Source organism: Thunnus albacares, chromosome 9 (genome assembly GCF_914725855.1).
Source record: "Thunnus albacares chromosome 9, fThuAlb1.1, whole genome shotgun sequence".
NCBI lineage: Eukaryota > Metazoa > Chordata > Actinopteri > Scombriformes > Scombridae > Thunnus > Thunnus albacares.
In genome coordinates, this window is record NC_058114.1 from 12697965 (window position 1) to 12720440 (window position 22476).

The following is a 22476-nucleotide window of genomic DNA, read 5'->3' on the forward strand; positions in this document are numbered from 1 at the left end:
TCTTCAGAAAACCGCCGTAGGTGGAAGGGGGGTTGGGGTCCACACGGTCCCAGAGGACTCAACCCCTTCGTATCTATTTTGTATGTGACAGCTACTATCCCAAGAGGCACCAGCTCCATCTCTCTGAACTCCATACAAATACACATGAAGAAAGAAACCTGAAAAACCTCTGATACCTCTCTAAATATTAATAGATTGACAGGAGATGTTTTGTACAGTACACATCTAGGAGTTGGGAGCTGAATAAGACAGCAATGCAGATGCAGCACCAAAAAAAACACCCAAAACAAATCAGATGGTGACTGTCAAACACTGAGCTCCGCCTTATTAATTTATCATTCACAATGTTCCACAGAGTTAAATTAGAAATGTTTTTCTGTTTCATTGCATTGCAAAAAAAGTATCAAAATGTCTAAAAAAAACTTTTACAACCACTCCTGCAGCATAACATCCACTATCCATTATGTCACTATCTTCCAAACACTCAGTTTATTGTTAAAAAAGTGGCTAAATATAATTCTACATGTCAATCTCCAGATCAGGGGTCTAAGGATATAAGGTGGCTTTTGTTGTACAAATTCTAAAGCCCTTTAATAAAGTTTGTATCCTTGCTTACTCATGTTTGGGTGACATATTGCTTTCACCAAACTAAACATTAAATATGACAAAATTAGGGTTGTGCTGCTTTATGAGCTCTTTAAATACTATATCTGGACAATGTGGACTAGAATTGGACAGTCTACAAGATGTGTTTTTTGTGTTAATTTCGTCAAAATAAAAAATGCAAAGAAAAGTATGATTGTGTGGGGCTTTTCTGTGTGGGTTTCCTCCTACAGTCCAAAGACATGAAGGTTAGATTAACTGGCAACTCTAACTTGCCCGTAGGTGTGAATGTGAGTGTGAACAGTTGTCCACTATGTATATTTATTGTCAGTAAATATGTTAATGGATGGATGGATGATTGCAAACAAACCAGCAATGGCAGCAGTCCAAAAAGATCTAACATGTGAAACGTCCCAGTTGCCAAAAAAAATAACAAAAAACAAAACAAAACACAACCTAAAAAGCAGACCATACTGTCAAGCTGAAACTGTTATTTTGGATGCAGAGTGATTATAGTTTAGGTTGCTGTTATTGTTGGTTTGTTTGACATCATACATCACACGTAATTCCAAACACAACACAATTTCAAATGTACCAAAATATATCAGCAAAAAGTCAAGTTTAAAAACAAACATAAACAAGTACACAAAAACCTATTCTACAGTCCGATGCAATATGTCACGTTAAGTAAACACAATTCAAGTCAGAATGAACCCACAAAATAAACCCAGAGCCTTTCTGTTGTGGATGAACACAAACGTGGCTGAAACCGAGAGTGTGACGAGAGAGAAAAAGCAAGCCAACCTCTCTCCTTCTGCTCCTACGGTGATTTATCTTCTTCCTGTAACTGGGGCAGAGAGGGAGGGGGGAGGTGTGGGCAGTATAGGGTGTTCTGTCCCAAAATAAAAAAAACAAAAAAAAAAACATCTCTGCCCTCCTCAATACCCCATTGCCAAACCCTTGGAGCCCTGCTCTACTTCCAACCACCTGGTTGACTTTGCTGCAGTGTGTGTAGCTGTGTGTGTGTGTGTTTGGGGGGTAACCTTCACCTGGACTAGTAGAGATGGATGAAACCTCGACATGGGATAAAAAGAAAGGGCCAGTTCTCTGTCAGCTGTGATAATAGTTCCACTAAAGGCCGGCTGCAGCAGCACTTAATTCTGTCGCATTGAGGAAGCTTGTTAAGCTTGACCAAGGGCATCATTTTCACTCCCCAAATTAAAGATGAAATGTCTGTGTTCTGGCTCTGCGATTATCACGGGAGCCTGTCAACAGATATATCCCAAGGAAGGGGGGCTGGATGAAAAATGCATCTGCAGTTTGGAACAGACTAAGTCTGTGTGGGGATTTCGATGTGATACTTAGACACATAGATGTGTGAAAAAAAAAAATCAGCACAGCACCTCGTTCCTATCCGAGAGGTCCCATAGTGAGGGAACGACAGGAAAATGTTTCAGAAGGAGAACATCATACAGTCTATTTCTGCTTTCTAAGAGTTGCTTGGTTTTCTTTTTCTCTTGTCATAAAACCATACATTAATGATTTGGTCTACAATTTTAACCTTAAACATGTTTTCTACATAATTACCAATAAATGATTATGCAAGTTATAATTTACTACTATCTACATCTAATTTATATTTCCCTAAATAATGCATGCAGGAAATAATTAGATTTCTAAATATTTTTATATATTAGCTGTACATAATCAAAATTACATTGACGAGAACTACTGCCCAGCTTATGCAGATGCTGTAAATAAAAGACAGGGATGTGACAATGTAGTTTGTGGAGTGATTTGTTTTGGGGAGATTTGCTGGAGGAGAAATTTGTTCCTCTAGGTGTGAAGTGATTGACAAGAGAGCAGAATATAATGCAGCACTGATATGAAAACACTCAACTCAGCACGATGAAATAAAACAGGGATTCTATCCATGATTATTGAGATGGATTATCTTGTTCAGTGCAAGTTGTTGTTGTTAACTTGCAGTTGTTGATTTCTGGTGTTACTGTTTTAATATAAGAAATTCAATTTCACCTACTTTTTCAGTGCTTAACTATGGAAACTACATGGAGTGGACACACTGATGTCATGAAACCTGTACAATATAACAACATAGCATCATAATAAGAGTTACCTTGTGTAGCTTGCACTCTATGGGCATTTTTGAGGCCTGGAAGTGATTTTCTCACCACTTTGTATCTGTTTAAATTCACTTATGATGTATTGAAAATGAATGTGTTGACTACTAAGTGAAATATACTCTATGAGCACAGACAATCTCTCTCTTTCTGATTGGTTTTCAGGTGTTTGTTTAAACTGTATATACACACACCTCAGAACTGTTCCTGTCCTCCTTCTACATTGATACTCAAGTCAAGTCAATTTTATTTATATATAACAAAATCACAAATTAGTTTCAGAAGGCGACTCTTAATAAGGATAAGGAAAATCACCACAGAAAAGCACAGCATTAACACTAACGGTTCACACTATACTCTCACTTTTGAGACTAACCGAACTCTAAATTAAACAGATTACAAACTAAATGTTGTATTTTCTTTTTAAACAAAGCTTCCTTTTAACGCTCAGTAAACTTTCGGTAAATGATAGTAATATAACTGTATTCTCATCTGAAGTGTCCCAAAATATGAAAATAACAGACTGGCCTCCATCTCAACTACTTTTTCTAATAATGTGAAAGCTTTATTGTGTTATTACTTGTGGTAGTTGCAAACTGAACTGCTGGTTCATTAGTTGAAAATACAAATTATACACTTATAAACTAAATTATGATGACATAGCAAACAGTGGTCGCAAGTATTTCCTTATTAACACCTCAAACCAATACTACAATAATGTGTCTCAACAGACTGTAATTATGAATAGCACTACATTGTTGTTAACTTCAAGGTGATTGTATTACAAGGTGTTTTTTTTTTATCCACCCTCTGCACATGGTCACCTGGTCTCTGAGGCGATCCGTCTCCTCCTGGTATTCAGCCAGCTGTTTCTTCCACTGCTCCACACTGCTGTTGGCTTCCTGCAGCGCTGCCACCAGCTTGGCGTTACTGTCCTGCAGGGTAAAGAGCTCAGCCTCCATGTTTATGTCACACACAGACCTGAGGGGATCACAAAAAGACACAAGCAGTATTCATTTATTTTTTTTGGCTACTTTGGGGCAGAAGAACAACCTGTAAACACACCACTGACATATTATCACTGTATAAAGTCAGCATCAGCAAACAGTTGCCTAAATCCACATCTAGCAAACACAGAGCAACATTAGCATTCATTTGGGCTTGTGTTTCTAGCCACCCAACAAATGTACGTCCAGTTTTCACTGTCCTTTTAACTCTGTTTTTGGTCTCCAACTCCTTTACAATAACTGGCTTGTTAGCTGCTAAATGCTCCGCTGGCTGGCAGGCAGTGTTCAGCGAGCTTTTAGAAGTTTTTGCTGAAAACAGCTGCTTGGTCTCAAAACAACTCTGATGAGACTGAAACAAAACAGTAAAGCTGTGGCCCAGGAAACTAAACAATGAGCTGAGAACGCTGAGCTGCAGAGTCGGGTGACTATTCTCATTACACATGGTTATTTGATTCATCATTAATATGAATATATTGATGAGTGCAGCTTTAAAGATACAGAGAGGGTTAACTGTTACCGTTTGAACCAAACACTGCTAGTGAGGAAAATGGAGAAGATAATGAGGTATTACGCTGCACTGACTGTGGAGGAATTTGATTGACATATTTTGGATTTTAAAAAGAAGCCATAGATCCATTAATTTCTAAGAAGTCTGAGATGGATCAAGATGACTCACTGTAATTAAAATGTAGTTTCTTTTAATTAACCCATTAACTTTTGATGTACCACAAGATGGGACATTATATCCGTTTTTCTTCTATTAAATGGAAGGGTAAATGGACTACATTTACATATCAATTTGGCTAAAAACACTTTAAATTCGCACACACACACTCGCCATGAAGGCACCACAATAACCAACAGGAAGAACTGGGGTTTGGGGATTAAACCAATAATCCTGTTATTAATTTTTTTAATGATCTTTTATCACTCATGTTGTTGAAGGGCTTCTTATAATGCAATCCTGCAACCTAAGGGCTGAACATGTGTATGACACTAATCAACTTTATACAGATAAAAACAGCCTCCAGCAGTAATTATGAGCGTCATGTTGTGAAAGATGAATGGTTATCTCAAAATTTTGCATTAAATTAGACAATATGGTTTGTCTTAAGTGTTTACAAGGATTTTTCAAAGCAATATGGCGTAAAACCTGCAACAGAACAGATCAGTAGGAGGTGTAAAAATGGAGAATTACATCAGTGGGTTTGTACCATGTAAGAAATAAACCAACACATGTAATGTGTTCTCCTTTATCAACATGTAGGAAAGACAGATCAGGTCCTGTGTGCCAGTAAAGGTCAGGATTCAGTGGGGATATTTAATAAACCAGAGAGCTTTCAAATGACAAGATGGAGTTTAGAATGGAGAGTCTTTACCAAGATGACCAAACTAACATCTTGGCAACCATAAAACTACTCACCATAGCAACAGGAGAGAAAATCCTGCACAGGCTTATAAAGAATCAATAAAAAAAATCATCAGGATAATAGGTTGTAAAGCCTCTAAAGACGAGTGTTTTTCTGCTTCCTGGTCTCAGATGGGAGGTTGAGTGATCAGTAATGGCCACCATAATGATGATAATTATGAGGTGCTAAATTCAGTGCCAGTCAGGCCTGGCTGGTCTTAAGTCACACACACACACACACACACACATACACACACACACAGATTAAAAGCAGCACACAAAGTCAGAACCTTGGGCCATGACTCATGCAAGTGCTAGAAAATGTTTTTGCACAGTTTGGTGCGCTGTGTACTCTAAATACGTGCCACACACACACACACAGACACAACACTGTGTGTGTGTCTCTGGTACACTTGTAATATTGTCTCCAGGCAGATGGCACTTTTTTTTGCTTTGAAATAAAATACTTTTAGACTGACTCATTGCTGTTCTTCTTCTCTAGTTTATCAAGGCTTTTATGTTTCTTAAGAAGTGAAAGTCAGCCTCACTGAACTCGCCAGCCCAGCTAGTCTGTGAAGCTTTTGAATAAAAACAGAGGAGAGAAGAACGTAATCTTACATGGTGAAATTGTTCTCTCTGAGTGGAGCACTCGGGCACCGCTGTTAAAGTCCTCCTCCGCTCAGAAATGTGTTTTGCTTATTGTTACTTAAATGTTTGAGCTTCACTGTGCAGAAGAATGTATGCGCAGAGTTTGACACTACAAGGCTGTTTTCACATTTATCTGCTGAAGGAGAAAAGTTTCCCTGTGCTCAGCTTAAATCTTACTTTTAAGGCCTGCATATTTGCATATTCATAGATAAAGATTTTTTTTTAAAAGGAGTAGTAGACTTTTAACTTGGTAATTTAACTTTTTTGTGGAAAAATAATACGATACACAAACTATTATTCAAAGCATTTATTATGCCTTTAGACATAGTAGTACCCGTCATGACAAGTAAGCTGATCTTTATGTGTAAAATCTGTCTTTTGTCTCCCAGTTTGTAGAAGTGCCTTCCACTTCAATTTTGGATTAACGCACTGTGTGGAAAAGTATCCGTATGGGTACCAGAGTTTAATTTACAGCTTCTCAGGTAGTGGGGATTTGATGGTCCTTTTCATTTCCTGCTCTCAGTTCTTTGGTAATGTGTCACTTTTTTCAAATAGCAGTTCTTATTTCCGAAAGAAACCTCTCAGTAGCAGTGTGGGTACCAGCTCGGCTCTCTGTATGGATGACAGTCTGTGCTGTTTGTAGACTAAATCCAGAAGTCTGCCTCTACAAAACTTGTTACATCTGCCAAGCAGGTCACGTTTTCAGTTTTGTTTGTAAAAAGGATATTGGATATATGAGATTCACTGTGTCACACTAACATTAAAAGACTGGGTGTATTTTTTAACATTGTTGGCATGAACTACTGTAATTACCTGAAATGATGCAGATCTGAGCATTGTGATGCAGATTAACATCTTATACACATTTCTATTGTTAAATGAACAAATGCAGCTTAGCAGATGTAAGCGCTCTTTAAACGCTTTGCAGTTTGGTATGTAATGGCTCGTAATCGCTGTTTCCTTTCGCCCTCTAACAGAGGACAGGCGGTTTGAGTCAGTATCATTCACAGTGCAGAGCTCAGTGCTTTGGGCATTTACATCTGCTCATGTAGCCAAGCTGGGGTTAGAGACAGGATTACAACCTCTGTAGTAAACTTTCTAAACTCTAACGGATAAAATTTCCATTCCAGTACTCCCACACACACACACACACACACACACACACACACACACACACACACACACACACACACACATCTGCTGCTCTCTCTATTGTTTTATTCTAATGTGTGCTTCATGTCCCTGTGTTTTGTGTATAATTGTTCTGAGTTATTGTTGTCATGCTCTATGGTTGGCTGAAAGCCAAATACTTTTTCATACACATCACTGAGCTCTGAGTGTAAATTTTCACTGCATGTCGTCCGTCTCCTTCTGTCTCTCTCTTGTTGTTTCTCAGGTCTTGTTGTCAAATAAATATCTTAAATAAAATATTAGTAAAATATGCCATCTGATAAATGTACTCTGTTTTTAAAACTTCATTAACATCATTTTTGAATGTAGACAGAACTGAGTTTGATCATTTGCTGCAGATTTAAGGAAACAACTCTTTAAGGTCCATATCCCATTTTTGTTTCATATTGTGTATATGTGTGTGTTTAATTATGTGTTTACTACATAAAAAACCATTTTGATCTTTTGATATCTTGCCCATGAATGTAAACTAGAAGAGTTTATCATTACTTATCATTAAAAGTTCTTCCATTTTTCCAGAAAAAAGTCTGACACACACAGAGGCAGGTGGTGTAAACGTTGGCTGCGACATGCATGATTGCAACAATCCCAAACCCAAAGATAATCAGTTAATTATCCTTATAGGCTAAAAAGATGTGCAAATATTAACATTTTAAATGCTGAAACCAGAGAAGTTTTGGCATTTTGTGTAAAAATTACTTTTAAATCATGTATTATTACCCTTCTGACAACATCTTCTTGACTCTCTCCTTCTCTGCCGTCAGCTCCACATCAGCGCTCTTACTGCGAAACAGCTTCTCCTCACCCGGCCCGTTGACGGTCAGCAGCGGCGGAGAATGACGCTCCTCTGAAAACTCCTGTAGTGACAACACATGAGCCAACTGAGGCGACAACACACAGGACATAAGTTCTATTATGGAGTCTATACGAAGTCAGTAGCAGCTCTCTTAGTGCGATCAGGAAAAGAAGTACTCTTTGTGTCAGAGTTAAAAGTTGGAGAGAAAATGGTTTCTTTTCGTTTTTTTATGATTAAAAGGTGAATCCTCATCAACTGCACCAGTTTTTCTATTAGAGGACAAGAGCACTTTTAACAGCGTACACCTTTTCTACATTATCATTTTATCAGTAAATGCTCTAAATAGAATTAAAATGCTCTGATATGCTAACATGCCCATGTACAAAGATTATTGATTGTGGACAGTTGATACAAGACACAGTTAATTAGACTTTGGCTAAGAGGCTCAGGGCCCATTAGTGTTTCTGTATCCAGACCTGTCATCAGAACAAAACGGACAAGATGCAGCAGCAAGATAGGACAGAGCACAACCTGTCGGTGCTCAATATGTCCCATCTGGGCTCCTGTAAACAGGCTCCATGCAGAGCATGCAGCCACGTGCGGAGACCAGCTGTCTCCTCTACAGCTAGCCTCAGAGATCTGATTCTTTTGCAAGAGGAATGAGTGAAGGTTCCTCGTTCCAAGGGTTCATCTGGTGTTTGTATCTATGTGTGTGCTGCATCATGCTGTGATCTGTATATCTGTTGAGATATTACACTGCACATCTGGCAATATGATCACTGGTGGTGCAGGTTCCACTCAAAATACTAGTGGGATTCAATGTTAATTTTGGCACCTGATTTAGTTACATTTTTAGTTGTCCTTTGGCATTAAATGCATGATTTTAGTTTTTGCAACAACAACAAAAAAAGAAGAAAGATAGTCATACATCAAGATAAAATAAAGATAATCTTCAAGCAGTCTCTTTTAAAGGTCCATTTAGTTGCTTTTCTGCAGATTTCATTCATATCTCATGATCTCTTTCACTTTATAGATTTCTCATCCATGCTGGCTTCAAAGTTATATTGCATCTTGTATTTTGTATATTACAGCTGTATTGTAACAGATATATTATCTAAAGATAATCTTGTTTCCAGATAGTTTTAGTGGTGCTTTAGGTTTTATTTTGAGCAAATTCTAGCAATAAACTAACTTGATAGTGCATTCAATTAAAACAAAACAGTAATATCCAGGAAGGTTGAATCATTTAGAGATATGTTGAATTTTTTGTCTGTTTCTTTGCAGAGTGCTATATATTTCATTACCGATCCATCTGATCGTTTGCAGGCAGAACTAGAAGCTTCAGAGCATTAGCAGTGCAGTACTGCAGTTGAATGTTAATATTGACTCATACGGCTAGCTAGCTGACCTTCAGTCTACAAATGAGAGTTTTGGAGGAGAGACGAGGGCTATGAATGAGACAGTTGCTGTCCCACAGTAACATATATATAGAAAAACTAATGTATCACAGTTGTGACCTTTAGTTAGAACATTACTGAACGGATCTGCAGCCACAGCACAACAAGAAAGTTCATCTTGCTCCCTTTTCACAGCCTGGTTATTAGATTTGAACATAAATTATTTGTGCGCAGATGTGGTGACTGGGATGTATGTAAGCAAAGCCTCATTCATACTCATTCATCTTTGCATAAGTAAACTTCTATATCTGCAAATTGAAAGCCAGCAGTTTTTGTCTTTGCTTCTTTTTTCCTTACCCCATCAGGAGTATCCTACAGTAACAAATAAAGGTTTAATAATCTGAATGGTAATACAGTATGAGAATAGCCATTCATCTTCCTCTTATGTCAAAAGGAGACTTTGACTATGACATTACAGCATACAAATGGCTTGACTTCAGGCTGGCGCAGTCAAGTCCAACCAATCTGCTTTGATATGTTGCCTCCCTGCTGCCCAGAAATGGGCTCTGGCTTCTTTTCACACAGTTTTGTGAACCATTTTCCTCACTATGAGGCTGTGGGCTAAAAGATTGCTCAGCCCCCTTTTTCAAAGCATGTTGATTAATTAGCTTAGGCACATTTCTGTACCCCCTGTCGCCTTCTTTCTCTTTCTGTGTGGAAACCTAAACCTCAAATTGTCAACTACCAAGTGCCTCACTGAAGCATTACAACCCTGCACTTACTCTAGAAAAATCTTGTATTATTAATTTGAGATAGCCTGACTGTACTCCCCTAAGGACGATGGTTTATTATCTATAACGCTGCAGCTCTGTCTGTCCTTATGGATGGAAATGGAAATAAAACGCATAGCATGTGGATGAGCAGCATGTCCAGTGTAAGGAACCTGAGAGCAGGAAAAATCAAAGCTAAGACAACTCCAGTCCAGCCCCAAAAGCCAACGGATCGGCTGTGCGTATCTGTGAATAATTCATAATGTAGATCATGTTTAAGTCATAAATGGGATTACAAATTTACAGCAGTTTTTCCATATATTGTTCACTAACAGTCTGAGTGGAAACAAGGCAGCGACACTAGAGCACAAGCTTGCAAACGACCAACTAATTAGCCAGAGTTCAAAGGATGAATTTGCACTTTTAAAGGACATATGTGTGTATTTTCCACACCCGAGAGATACTGAATGATATCTGTGAAGTGTATCGTCTGGATTCTCCTAATTTTGAGGACATAAATTCAGAGAAAGGCTCATAAATTCAGCTGCACATTGCCACAACCTGTACACCTTAAATATTATGCATATTATGATTTGCATTGTTGTTGCCATCCTTAACATAGACTTCTCTTTGTGGCAAATGCAGGCTGTGTTCAGAAGCTAAATTTACTCTGAAGTCAACTTTGATCAGACTCCAGATGAATTATTGAGCACAATCGTCCATGCAACACTAAGATACATGAGTGTGGCACCATGGTCCCTTAGTCAAAAGAAGATGGTTGTCTTTGTATTTCTTTTGGAGTGGAGTGTGTGTCTTTACATACCTGGGAGAGCTGAGGGAGATGAATACATCCCATGATGCATCAGGGAAAGGGAGAGGGAAGGGGCATAGTAGGAGAAAGAGAAAAAAAAAGTTATCAGATAATTAAGTATTCCTGAATAGCAAAGAATGATCAGAATAGTTCCTTTATGTTGACTACACAGTGATGCGTCCTGTGCTCAGTTCATGAAAGCTTTACCATCCACTTTTTTCTTTTTAACACTCGACCTTTGTTTCTGCACAAGAACTGATTCATGTTGTTTCCGCTTTGTTTGAAATTAACAGAATTAGAGGGCAGTTAGCAGGAGCGAGAATGGAGACAGATGACTGAACCGACTAAGACAACAAACTAGATCAACTGTGGAAGAAGAGGTCACAGTCCAGGGGAGTGCAGTGCACAAACAACAACTACGTGCTTAGCATCAATGATTGAGACAGAATGTAAAGACAGAGATGGAATAAATTTGTTTTTCTATTCTTTATTTCATCAGCAACAAAGTAAAATACAATTAAAATCCAAGAAAAAACATCCACATGCACACAATCTGCAAAATATATGCCAAATTGTGTTTCGTAGGATGCATTCGGTGTTGTGTTGTAACAACACCGAATGCTCAAAGCACCAACTTAACTTTTGGTGGTCCTGAGAAGAAGCTTGCTTTGTTATCGATGGAATCTCAGATAGTTGAAATATTAAACGGCTTTCCTGAGAGCTTTCATCGTGACATCTCTGCACCACTGTTCGTCTAAGTACATCTATACTGTTTACTTATTTATCTGAGCATCAGTCCATTTGCTCCCTTAGCTTTATAAAGCTCCCATTTCTACATCCTGTGTTTCATTGAGACCACAAACCACCTTTATTTATTCATATATCCATGCATCTGAGGTACATGCGAAGGCTTCCCTTACCTGTTATCCTTACTATACAATACACATACTTCTTTTCAGCTGGTTTAAATGCCAAGTCTGTGGTTTGAATGGTTTGAAATATTGATGACTGGCATTTTTTTTTTGGTTCGCAATAGATACCATGTACGGAAGGAAATTGCTGAATAAAAAGGCTCCAATCAGCTGGAGCAAACAAATGACAGCTGTTACCTGTCAGAGGATGGAAATAGTTTGTGTCCTGCTGAGCTCACACAGTTGTTCAGTAGATTCCACCGGACATCAGTGTTATTTCTTCTTTACTGTTTTTGGCATTTACTGTTTACTGTGTAGCTCAGCGGTCTCCAACCTTTTTTATGTCTGACAAACCTCACAGTCCTGTCAGATAAGCTTCATTAACATCTGACATACTATATTTTTTCAGACAAGACAGTGTTCTTGAAATTGTTTATGTCTAAACTAGACTTTTGTTTTTGTTTCTTGCTTTTTTTTCAGTAGATTTGGTCATGTTTGCAGTCATCCTATTACTACTTGGAGTGGCAGAAGCTGTGAATTTCAATAATTTAGCCATTACTTTTAGCGATCTATTATGATCCTCACTGCTCACTTGATGACTAGTTTTTCATGTTCTCTCAATAGCTGCACTTCACGTTGACTTACTTTGGTAGGAAGCATGTCATGTGCAGTCACTCCATTGTAGTTGGTATATATTTTATTAATACACTAAATATTTAAATTTTACTGCTGAACACAAATGTGTGGATGTTTTTTTTGTTTTTGTTTTTTTTACTTTTTCCAATAAGCTAAGCTGCTCCAAAATCAAAACTGCAGACGTAACCACTGGGATATAAGTACCACTGGTTGGGAACCACTGGTGTAGGTGAATGTTGGTTCACCAACAAAGGTTCGCTTGCAAGATTTGAACCCAGAATAGCTACTATAAGCTATAAGCTACTGGTAACACAATTATTTAGTTAAATATTTCAGCAATTCTTTTTGCATTTTTTATGTATCCTCTTGAATATTTATTGAAGCTATGTTTGACTGCACAACACATACTGTAGCACTAACACTGCCATTGTTAGGGGTTAAATTTCCCAAATGACTACAAATACTAAAACACTGAATCATATCAATCATACAAATAAACATGTTTTTATATATTACATTTAGCAAGAATTTGTTTATCAGTTTTGCAATTGTCAGCTCTGCAGTGCCCTGTTTATTATTCTTCATGTTTATCTCACTGAACTTCACCATTTCTTCCTCCATCTTATCTCTGAGCTCTGTAAATAAGCCTGAGAGCTGAAGCTTTACTGCATGCAGATCCCCTGCTGCCATCCACATATCAGAGGCAAAATGTGTGGTCTGTTAAGCCTGAGGCTGCATACACAGATACAACACTGCAATACTGTAGATGGTTACTGACCTGGGTTGTTACTGACCAGCTGTAGGTGATGCAAAACTTATTGATACAGTGGGTGAAGTAGAAAATAAAACAGGAAAATACTGCAGCCTCCCTCCTGCACTGTATAAACCAACATGTTCTATATGTCAGTTTATCATAATGGGAGGTTTGCATATTTGTCTGTCTCTGGTGGATTCTTTCAATATTTACAATATTATATAGACATAGATATAGGTTTAGATATATATACTTTTGTCTTCTACATTTTCACTTTTTGACTGGGGATCAGCCTAATGTTGTGTAGCTAAACAATGTTGGTTGTTGTGGTTTTGTAAGTTTTAACTCAAGCAATACAGTTATTCTGATGCATATTTGTTTGCTCAAAAGGTTGGTATAGGTTGGTGATGTTTCTTGTATTTTGTTCTCATTAACAGCGTGTTGGGGTGTTTGTAGAAAACTTTAAACAGTGCAGTCTTATATAAAAGCTGTATTATCCTTAAAGGACCAATGTGTAGGATTTAGTGGCATTTAGTGGTGAGGTTGTAGATTGCAATCAACTGAATACCCTCCCCTTCCAAGCATGTAGGAGAATCTACGGTAGCCGCAAAACTCGCGAAAAACACGAAAAACATGAAATGCCCTCTCTAGAGCCAGTGTTTGGTTTGTCCATTCTGGGTTACCATAGAAACATGGCAGTGAAACATGGCGGGCTCCGTGGAAGAGGACCCGCTCCCTGTATAGATATAAAGGGCTCATTCTAAGGTAACAAAGACACAATAATTCTTATTTTCAGGTGATTATACACTAATTAAAACATACGTATGAATATTATATTCCATTTCTGTCAAGTCCACTCAACTAGATGGCACTAAATTCTACACACTGCACCTTTAATGGACTCCTCTACTGGCATTATGGCCACACTGGAGCTGCCAACAAAACTTGGCTGTAGGTCACACATACAATATGCTCATGTTCACACTCCATAACAGCTTTGATTGGGTATTATTTCTATATTCCACAGATTCAGAAGGTCAGCAGTACAGTGTTTTACGACGTACAGCTGTGAGTCAGAAGTGAGAAGACGTGATAATAACCACAACAACACCTCTACAACACCTCTGTGTTTACTGCCTGACACAAAAATCAATGAGTGCTGTCTTATCTAGAAAACAGCACAGGCTGCCTGCTTGCTTCAGACCTTGTAGCTCTATCCAGGTGATGCTGAGTGTGTGTGTGTGTGTGTGTGTGTGTGTCTCTGACTAATCGATTTAGCATGACCACGTGTCCATGTGGTTTGTGTATGTGTGTGTGTGTGTGTGGAAGGGGACTGTTATTTTCAAAGCATTGTCTCACATTCAACGAGGTCTGTGGTTTCCATGGTGACACTATGTAACAGCTCTGCTTGCTGTTGGAGGAAGAAATTCATTTCGCACATGTGCAAAACAGGATCATGTTTTCAAAGCCACTTTAAAGTTTTTTTTGAGGAAAGTCTTGTCAGTTTTTAACACATGTTCTGGCTTTACTGTTTTACTGTCCTTTGTGTCTTTTTCTGTTTTCTCCACTTTGTGTGCAGTCATGATGAGACCAGTCCACATTTAATACAGTTTCTTTGTCGGTGTCAATATAAAGTTCTGTGTTTCCTCTATCAGTTTATTCAGTCACAGCATGCCTCTAAAATTGAGCACCGGTATCCGAGGATATTCAGTATTGGCAGAAACTCTGAGCTGAGATATACAATAGGAAACTGTATCAGACAAGAAAAATTTGGATTGTTGCATCCCTGTTTGCTAAGTATATGTTTGTTTGCACAGTGTCATATAAATTAAGCTTATTATACCATTTATCAAACTATTTGGTACACACTTAGATCTCAGAGTGAGTCTTGACAACCAGTCAAAAAGTATCAGACTCTTAAGTCTACAGTAAAGTATTTCTGGTGAAGAGAAAAGTCTGCAGATATTACAGAGATCAAAGACACAGCAACTGATCAAAGTCAAATACTTTGAGGCACTGACAAACTGAGTTCTGATCTGAAGGGTGAATATGAATCAGAATTAAGTTATGACATAAAAGTCTAATTTGCTTTTTGGGCACCAAGACCAAAACCAATTACAAAGTATATTTTGTTCCCTCTAATTTTAAAGGAATCTGCCCAAAATCTGCATCTCTGAATGGAAGATACTGTGCAAGATTACCAGTGTCCAGCAAATGGCAGAATGTATTTTCATCAGATTGTAAGATGCAACCTGATAATGTAAATGTTATTCATTGAGCTGACCTTTGACCTTCCAGTCTCAGGTTTGTTTCTCTGCAGCTCAGTTCAACATCAGTCCTGATATGAATCCTCTGGCATCGTTGAAAACAATGTTCTTCTTGTGCTGTTGACCTTCTTGGTATTAATGATCTGTTTTGTCGTATCCAGGAGTGTTTTTTCTCAGCCTCACTAAATAAATAGACAAGACAAACCATCAGCTCTTATCTGAGTGTCTCAGAGCCGAGGTTGAGGTTGGCAACGTGACTCTGCAGTGTCTCAGACCTGCTCTTTGTTAAGACACACAATCTGTTTTAAATCCATGACGCTCCAACAACCAGACTCTTCTTGGCAGAACTCACTAATAAACAAGACTGGCAGAACAGCTCTGAAGCTTCCCAAAGATTTGCAATTTACAATTCATAATTTCATTTAGCAGACGCTTTTATCCAAAGCAACGTACATCTGAGAGTTGATACAACACAAGCAAGGATCTAGTCAGAAGAGAACAATGTGAGTAAGTGCCATAAAGTTAAGTTCGAGTCCAATAGGACGTAGCTGCCAACAGGCAGAGCACCGAGGCAATGCAAAGAGAGGACAGAACATATAGAAGCAGATTTTTTTTCCAGTCCATCAAGTGCGGAGGTGTTTGCAATTTGCATGACATTCTTCCCTCGATGTTTAGATTAATAAATTGCAGCCACCCAAATTGCTTCAGTTGTGTTGTTACTGCTGATGCTGTAAATGTCAGAAGAGCTGCTCCGGAAAATATCACTCTGTGTTTTGTAATTTATATGTAATGTCATTACAAGGCGGCTTTTGTGAGGAAGAAAAGGTGAAGGACAAAAAGTTTCTACTTCTGGCAAACTTTCACTTCTCCAAATGAACCTCAAAGTTATCAAGTCACCAAGAAATCACCAACACTGGCAGGATAAAAGCTGGCCATTGTCCTTTTAGCAGCAGCCAGATTCCCTTCAATTATAGATGATTCAGCTGCCCTCCCTCCCTCCCTCCATCTCCCCTCTTTCCTCTCCATTCTTCTGATCCCTCATTCTTCTTTCTTTCAGTCTCGGCCATTACTACCCCTCCAAACACCTTCAGCGCCGGCGTCTCTTTCTGCCTACCATCTCCATTTGTCATGCATGAAATCTTTTAATGGAGTTAACCAATGGGGAAATAATGGAGCGGCCAGATGGGGATCCATCTAATCCCTCGTGATTCTGTATATGTTTAAAATAGATACAAAGGCACTAAGTTCGCCAGGATACTACTGCGTCACTCTGTTGTACTGGCCTAGGGTTACAGAGACCATCATGTCCTTTCAAGGTCACAAGTTCAATCGCAAATGCAATGTCGAACCGTGGAGACAATTTGTCTTTTTGTCACGTGTTTGATATGAAATTTCCACAAAAGTCTGATCAGCAAACATTTCATTTTCAGATTCTACTTATAGTATAATACCACTGTTTTTTTAAATCTAAGGTTGTGTTTGCACGCAGCTGACATAGCGGCAGATATCATTGCCAATTTTCCTCCATATAAGGATTCGTTCACCAAAATATAAAAAGAAATCTTTATTTTTTCTTGCCCCTGAATACCCCTGATTCAGTGAAGAGGAATAAAACGGTCCTCCATGCAGATAGTTTGGTTTTATTTGCTGAGGTTTTCAGATCTCTGCTACTTAAGAATTCTCCCATCACCCCAATGCAAGAAAAGGTGAATGAACTCCATTTGTGGAGCTGTAAAACTCAATTTAAAAACCATCAACATCAATGTGTCTCCCCAGAAACAATGTCCCAGTTACTCGGTATAATCCACAGAAGCCCCAGTGGACAGTTTTCAGCATTTCTTTCCCTTCGGGAGAAAATAGTTCGAAATGAAAACTGTTCAGAGTGAGATCTGTGGAAAGTTAGTTTTCAAATCAGCAAATGGAAAAGCTTTCATGAAGTAATTCATTCTTTAACTATAAAAAATTATTACTAAATTGGAAAAGAGAAATGCATTTATTACTAAATGTTCCCTTATCATTCACTTATTTTGGCTGATTAGACCTTCGCATTTACAGAGCGTGATTGTTTGACCTCATTCTTATTTTTGTCAGATCTGTTTTGATGGAACAACTTGCAGCTTTGATTCTTTTGAGCATATGGACACATCTCCACCCACCTTCTACCTGAGGAGAGCTCTAGTCAGCCATAAAAAACTGAAAACACTGTGGGCAGACAGGAGGTTTAATTAAAGACATCAGTGCTTTACCTGTGGGGCAGCGATGTTGAGCGCAGGGTTGGCAAGTTCAAACCTCTCCTGGGATTTCTCTCTGGCCAGACGGGCCGCCTCCTTCACCTCCTTAAACTGCTCTGCAAACTGCAGATTGACAAAGAGGAGAAGCAGCAGTCAAAGTGTGTCTGCCGAGAGCTCACTGCTGCAAGAAACACACAAACGCACACCACCTACACCGCCCTCACATCACTCTTCCATATCTTCTTACAGCACTTGTACATATTTGATAAAGATGATTTATTATAACAATAAAGAAATATCTAATTTTACTTCTTCCTTCTTCTTACTTTACTTCCAGCAGAAAATCAGGGAGATCAGAGGAACATACATTTGTTCAGTTTATTGTCCAGATACTGTGACATCTGCAGTCTAGTAAATGAGGCTCATTCTGCTCTTGCAGTGTAATTCACTCTGGATAACAGCCTCAATTAAATGTGAAAATATCTAAAATTTATGCATAAAATATGTTCTCTCATAGCAAAGTTTAAATGAGATATTTTAATACAAATGGTTACTGTTTGGTTAGAAAAAGTTAACTTTCTTTTTTTTTAAATGATATTTAATTCAGGTTTTTGTTTTTAGTATTACAGGATATTGGAAACATATGACAGCATCAATATCAAAACTGCACTGCACATAGTTCATCACATCACTGTCCTCACCTGCTCCACAGTCCTTTTTTTTTCCTCATCTACCCCGTCAGTGTAATATCTAATAAATGAAAGACACTTTGAAGTATTTTGTTTGAGTGTGTGAGTGGTGTTTACCTGCTGCAGCTGCTGCTCCGTGGAGAAGCCGAGGCCGTAGACGGTGTTGGCTCGGCTGTCTGCCCACTGGCCAAACTTCTGGGAGGTTTTGGTGAAGGTCATGTTGGGGGTGATGGTGCTGTTGATAATGGCCTGAAATCACAGAGAATAAAGGAAGTAATAATACCGTAAGGCATCTATAAAAGAAGACAGATGATCCCAGTAGGAAAAGTGGGATGTTGGAGTCAAAAATAACAGTATCTAGCACAGAAATATAGGATATAAATAAGAACAGAGAGGGATATTAAACATGGAAGCACTGAATATGTACAATGGAGAGTGTGAAGCCAAAATGTATATTGGACTTGAGGTATGTAGTATAAACTAGAGCTCCAATGATTGGTCGATTGGCTTTGATTAATTGGCAACTATTTTAATAATCAATTAATCATTTTAGTCATTTTTTTAAGCAAAAATGTCAAACATTAGCTTGTTTCAGCCTCTCAAATGTGACGATTTAATGATTTTCTTGTCATATAACTGATTATTTTAGGTTTTTGGACTTTTGGTTGGACAAATCAAGACATGAAGATGATAACTTTGACTCTGAGAACTTATATCAGGCAAGAAAATAATAATGACAATAATCGTTAGTTGCACACTAGTATCAACCCTAACATAGACAGATAAACAACAGTAGGAAAGAAAATCATTTTGTATTTTACATTTCATTCATACTCTATTATTTTGTTTCTATTTTATGAGGCAAACTCATAAGCTCACTAGAAAACATTTATTTTTATGTGTTTTTATACATTATTACATTTCCTTAAGCACTATTTACCACCATATTTTTTATTTCACACACGTTTTTTTGAATTTTCAAGCAAATCCCCACCTACAGTATCTACAGTGTGATAAAGGTGCACTGACTCCATCTCTGCCATAACTAGCTGGGGTGCTTCCAAGCTCTTAGAGAAATGCATTTATCAAGCTACTTCATAAGCTTAAAAAGCTTGCTTTCAAAAGAAGGTCATTTTCAAGGACACATTATTCACAATATCCAAAGCCAACAAGAATAACATGAATAATTCCTTTAAATGCTAAATTCATTATATCCCATTGTTATTTTTCATTTGTACATACTTGACCAGCAAAATATGCAGATTTTCATACAATTATCGAGAGTGAAACGATTCACTCTGCAGCAGCTCATTACAGTGAACACGCTGGTGCTGGAGTGCCACACATTTCTTTAGGATGCTCATTAGCAATCATACACAACATAGCAAATGTATTACCAGAAATTACATTTAGATTACGTAGTCAAGAGAATCTGGAGCCTGAGTCTGTACAGTTAAATAACCGTCATGGAGGTCTACTGGAGAACAGGCTGTGTGCAAATTAAGACAAAATATCCAACAACCAGGCCAGAGAAAGAAAGCGTTGATCTGTTCAGTAACACTCTCAAGTGAACAGTCTGATAAGTAGGATTTGTTGCCAAACGTTGGTTTCTTTAATCTCTTCCCCAAAAGCCTCGAGTCTCAGGGCGGTAAATTGGCACAGTTGGCTGTGTACAAAGCACAGTGCTTTGTAGTCATCATTTAGGTACTAACAAGAAATCCAGTCAGAGTTGGGACTCTCAGCTGCTTTTACTCTTATTGTGGATGCAGCATTACCAATGTGTTCATAATATTCTGCTGAAAATGTGTGAGTTTGACTATTATATTCCCATCCATGAAAGCCTCATCCACATAGAAAACAGATCTAATTCCCTTTCGCAGGAGTGGTCTAAATCAAATGCAAGTCAGGAGGATATGATACTTCCCACACCAAGAGTCCCTACATTTATGTTGCACTAAGACCAGAGAAACAAAAACTAACATAAACTCACTACTGACCACAACAAAATGTACAGAATGTGACTGTAGATATAATACAAGATTGAATAAAGACAAAATAGGCTCAATAAAACTTTGAGTTGATTTTTCATGCAGTCTCACTGCATCATGTTACAAATCTCATGCTGACTTTATTTTACAGAAATATAATAATCAATAACAAAATGCCAAGCTTGTTAAATAGTGCACTTTAGAATCAATCAATGCTGACAAAAATTTGGGGAAAAAAACATGTTTTACAAAATGTTTTATTGACCACATTCTTTATATTTCACCTCAGCAGCATTTTTTGATTTTTGTGACCTAAAAAGGCAAACCAATGCCTCCCAGAGAGGAAAACTCACTGCAACACTGACCAAGCTCTAACCCATGAAAAGCTTGAATTCCCCTACCTCTGATACCAACTGGGACTTTTGGGATGTTTCCCTGTTTTCTGTTTCCTAAAACAACACACAGAGCCTCTGGCCTGTATATCCACTATTAAAAATATTCATGACAACGTTCACGTTTGCCTGTGCCTGATACAATATATACTACTACTTATAACTTTTGTAGCATTTATGCATCCGTATCTGTGTGTGTTCATCTGTGTGTGTGTGTGTGTATACATGTGTACATTTATATATGTGTGTGTGTTGGGCTCTGACCTTAGTCCCGCCCACGCTAATGATGCGGTAGACGCTGCGGCTGGCATCGTAGAAGAAGGACACGGTGACGGCGTGTTTGCTGGCCGGAAGCCAGTTGCGTTTGGTGGCCGGGTCGATCTGGAAGACATGAGCTCGAACGCTGAAGATGGGCTGCTCCCTTTAAAAAAACAAACAAATAAAAAAAACACACACACAATAATAGAAAATCAGAACATTTAAACTTATGTGGTGATTTAATGTCACATTAATTTACAAAACATTAGACATCCAGGCATCCATATTTTCAACAGGAAGGGTTCCTCTCTGTAGACGAGGAGGAGCTTTCAGCTCACTGGATAAACCTGCCACTGCTTACAGTTCTCGTCTGTGTGCAATTAATTAAATTTGCATGAGGAAAATGTACATTACATTTATAAGGAGTCAATAGACAACCACACCTACAGACATCTCCCCTTTATCCTGTTTTTTATTCTGTACCCAGACTCTCACCCTACCTGCACTTAGACAATCACTTCATACAAGCAAATAATACAATAACAGAATAATATGAAACCTCAAATTATATTATGCTGCAACGAATGCTACAGGAAAGAGCATTTGTATGTATCACAGGAAGGAATTCTATACTATAATCTAATTATTATAAAATGACGACTCTATAATTATATCTACTGATATCTAGACTCATCCATCTCTGACTGCAGATTTTCCCATTTTTTAACCTTTTGTAGTCTGTTGTCTTCAACTTGGATTTCACATCACAAATGACAAATTTATATGCAAATTTATGAAACCCAATTTGTGAGCCATTTCTTGTCGTTTTACCTTTTAAATGCATGCAGCATATCAGCAAATTAAAAAATATGTTTATATTGAACAACGTGTTTGCATTATCTAGTACCAAATTGCAAACTAGCGATGTCGGTGTTATTGTATATTCAGGAAGGTAATCAATATTCATTTTAACTTTGTTTCAAAAGTCTGTGATCTTTGGATGAACCACAAAAGCAAGAAAATATTTGCTTATTATTGTCCCATGAGCACCTGCTGGCATCAGTACAGTGGTAATCTCCCAGTTGATCACTTCTTTAAATAAAAAAAAAATAACTTGGTGTCCTTTTTTGAACTGAAATTTATTTGAGTAGCAGTTTCTCTTTGTTTTACAATGAGGGTGAGAATGAACTGAACTCTTTCTTTGCAAATATCTAAAAACATTTCTTTTTGTTTAAATAATGCCTACAAGAAAAAAGTGCTATCTGATTTATTTTTTTTAAAACAACAGACACCACACTAATAATATAGTAGACTGATGCTAATACAACACATTAATCCACAACACAGGATTATGAGCCTTACAAACATACTTTTGGAGTGCACCTTATTTCTCATTCTAATGTGTTGTGACATTAATCATTTTCCACTTTCAACAGAATGTGAATGTATCACTTTCAGTCGAGCCGCTTTGTCATTCAGCTCTATCACAACCAGCGAGGTGAGCCAAAGTCACCTGTTACGTGCCATTTTTTTAGGAGTCATAAATCTGTCTGCATGCGGCACTCCTCACTCAACCAG

The 22476-nt window shown here is 38.0% G+C and overlaps 1 protein-coding gene and 1 long non-coding RNA gene across 2 annotated transcripts in view; one reads left to right on the forward strand and one right to left on the reverse strand.

The window, feature by feature from the left end:
• Positions 1 to 22476, reverse strand: part of LOC122988546 (homer protein homolog 3-like) — a 52950-nt gene that overhangs the window by 10580 nt on the left and 19894 nt on the right. The window contains exons 2-7 of the mRNA XM_044360921.1: positions 20905 to 21061; positions 18378 to 18509; positions 17587 to 17694; positions 10785 to 10793; positions 7719 to 7855; positions 3569 to 3725 (exon numbers count right to left, since the gene is read on the reverse strand). Of these exons, the coding sequence (XP_044216856.1) occupies positions 3569 to 3725; positions 7719 to 7855; positions 10785 to 10793; positions 17587 to 17694; positions 18378 to 18509; positions 20905 to 21061 (700 nt within the window). The remainder of the gene's footprint in view (positions 1 to 3568; positions 3726 to 7718; positions 7856 to 10784; positions 10794 to 17586; positions 17695 to 18377; positions 18510 to 20904; positions 21062 to 22476) is intronic.
• LOC122988548 lies at positions 12455 to 17735 on the forward strand. The gene is made up of 3 exons (XR_006404832.1): positions 12455 to 13658; positions 14276 to 14280; positions 17725 to 17735. It is a non-coding gene; the product is annotated as an uncharacterized LOC122988548 (long non-coding RNA).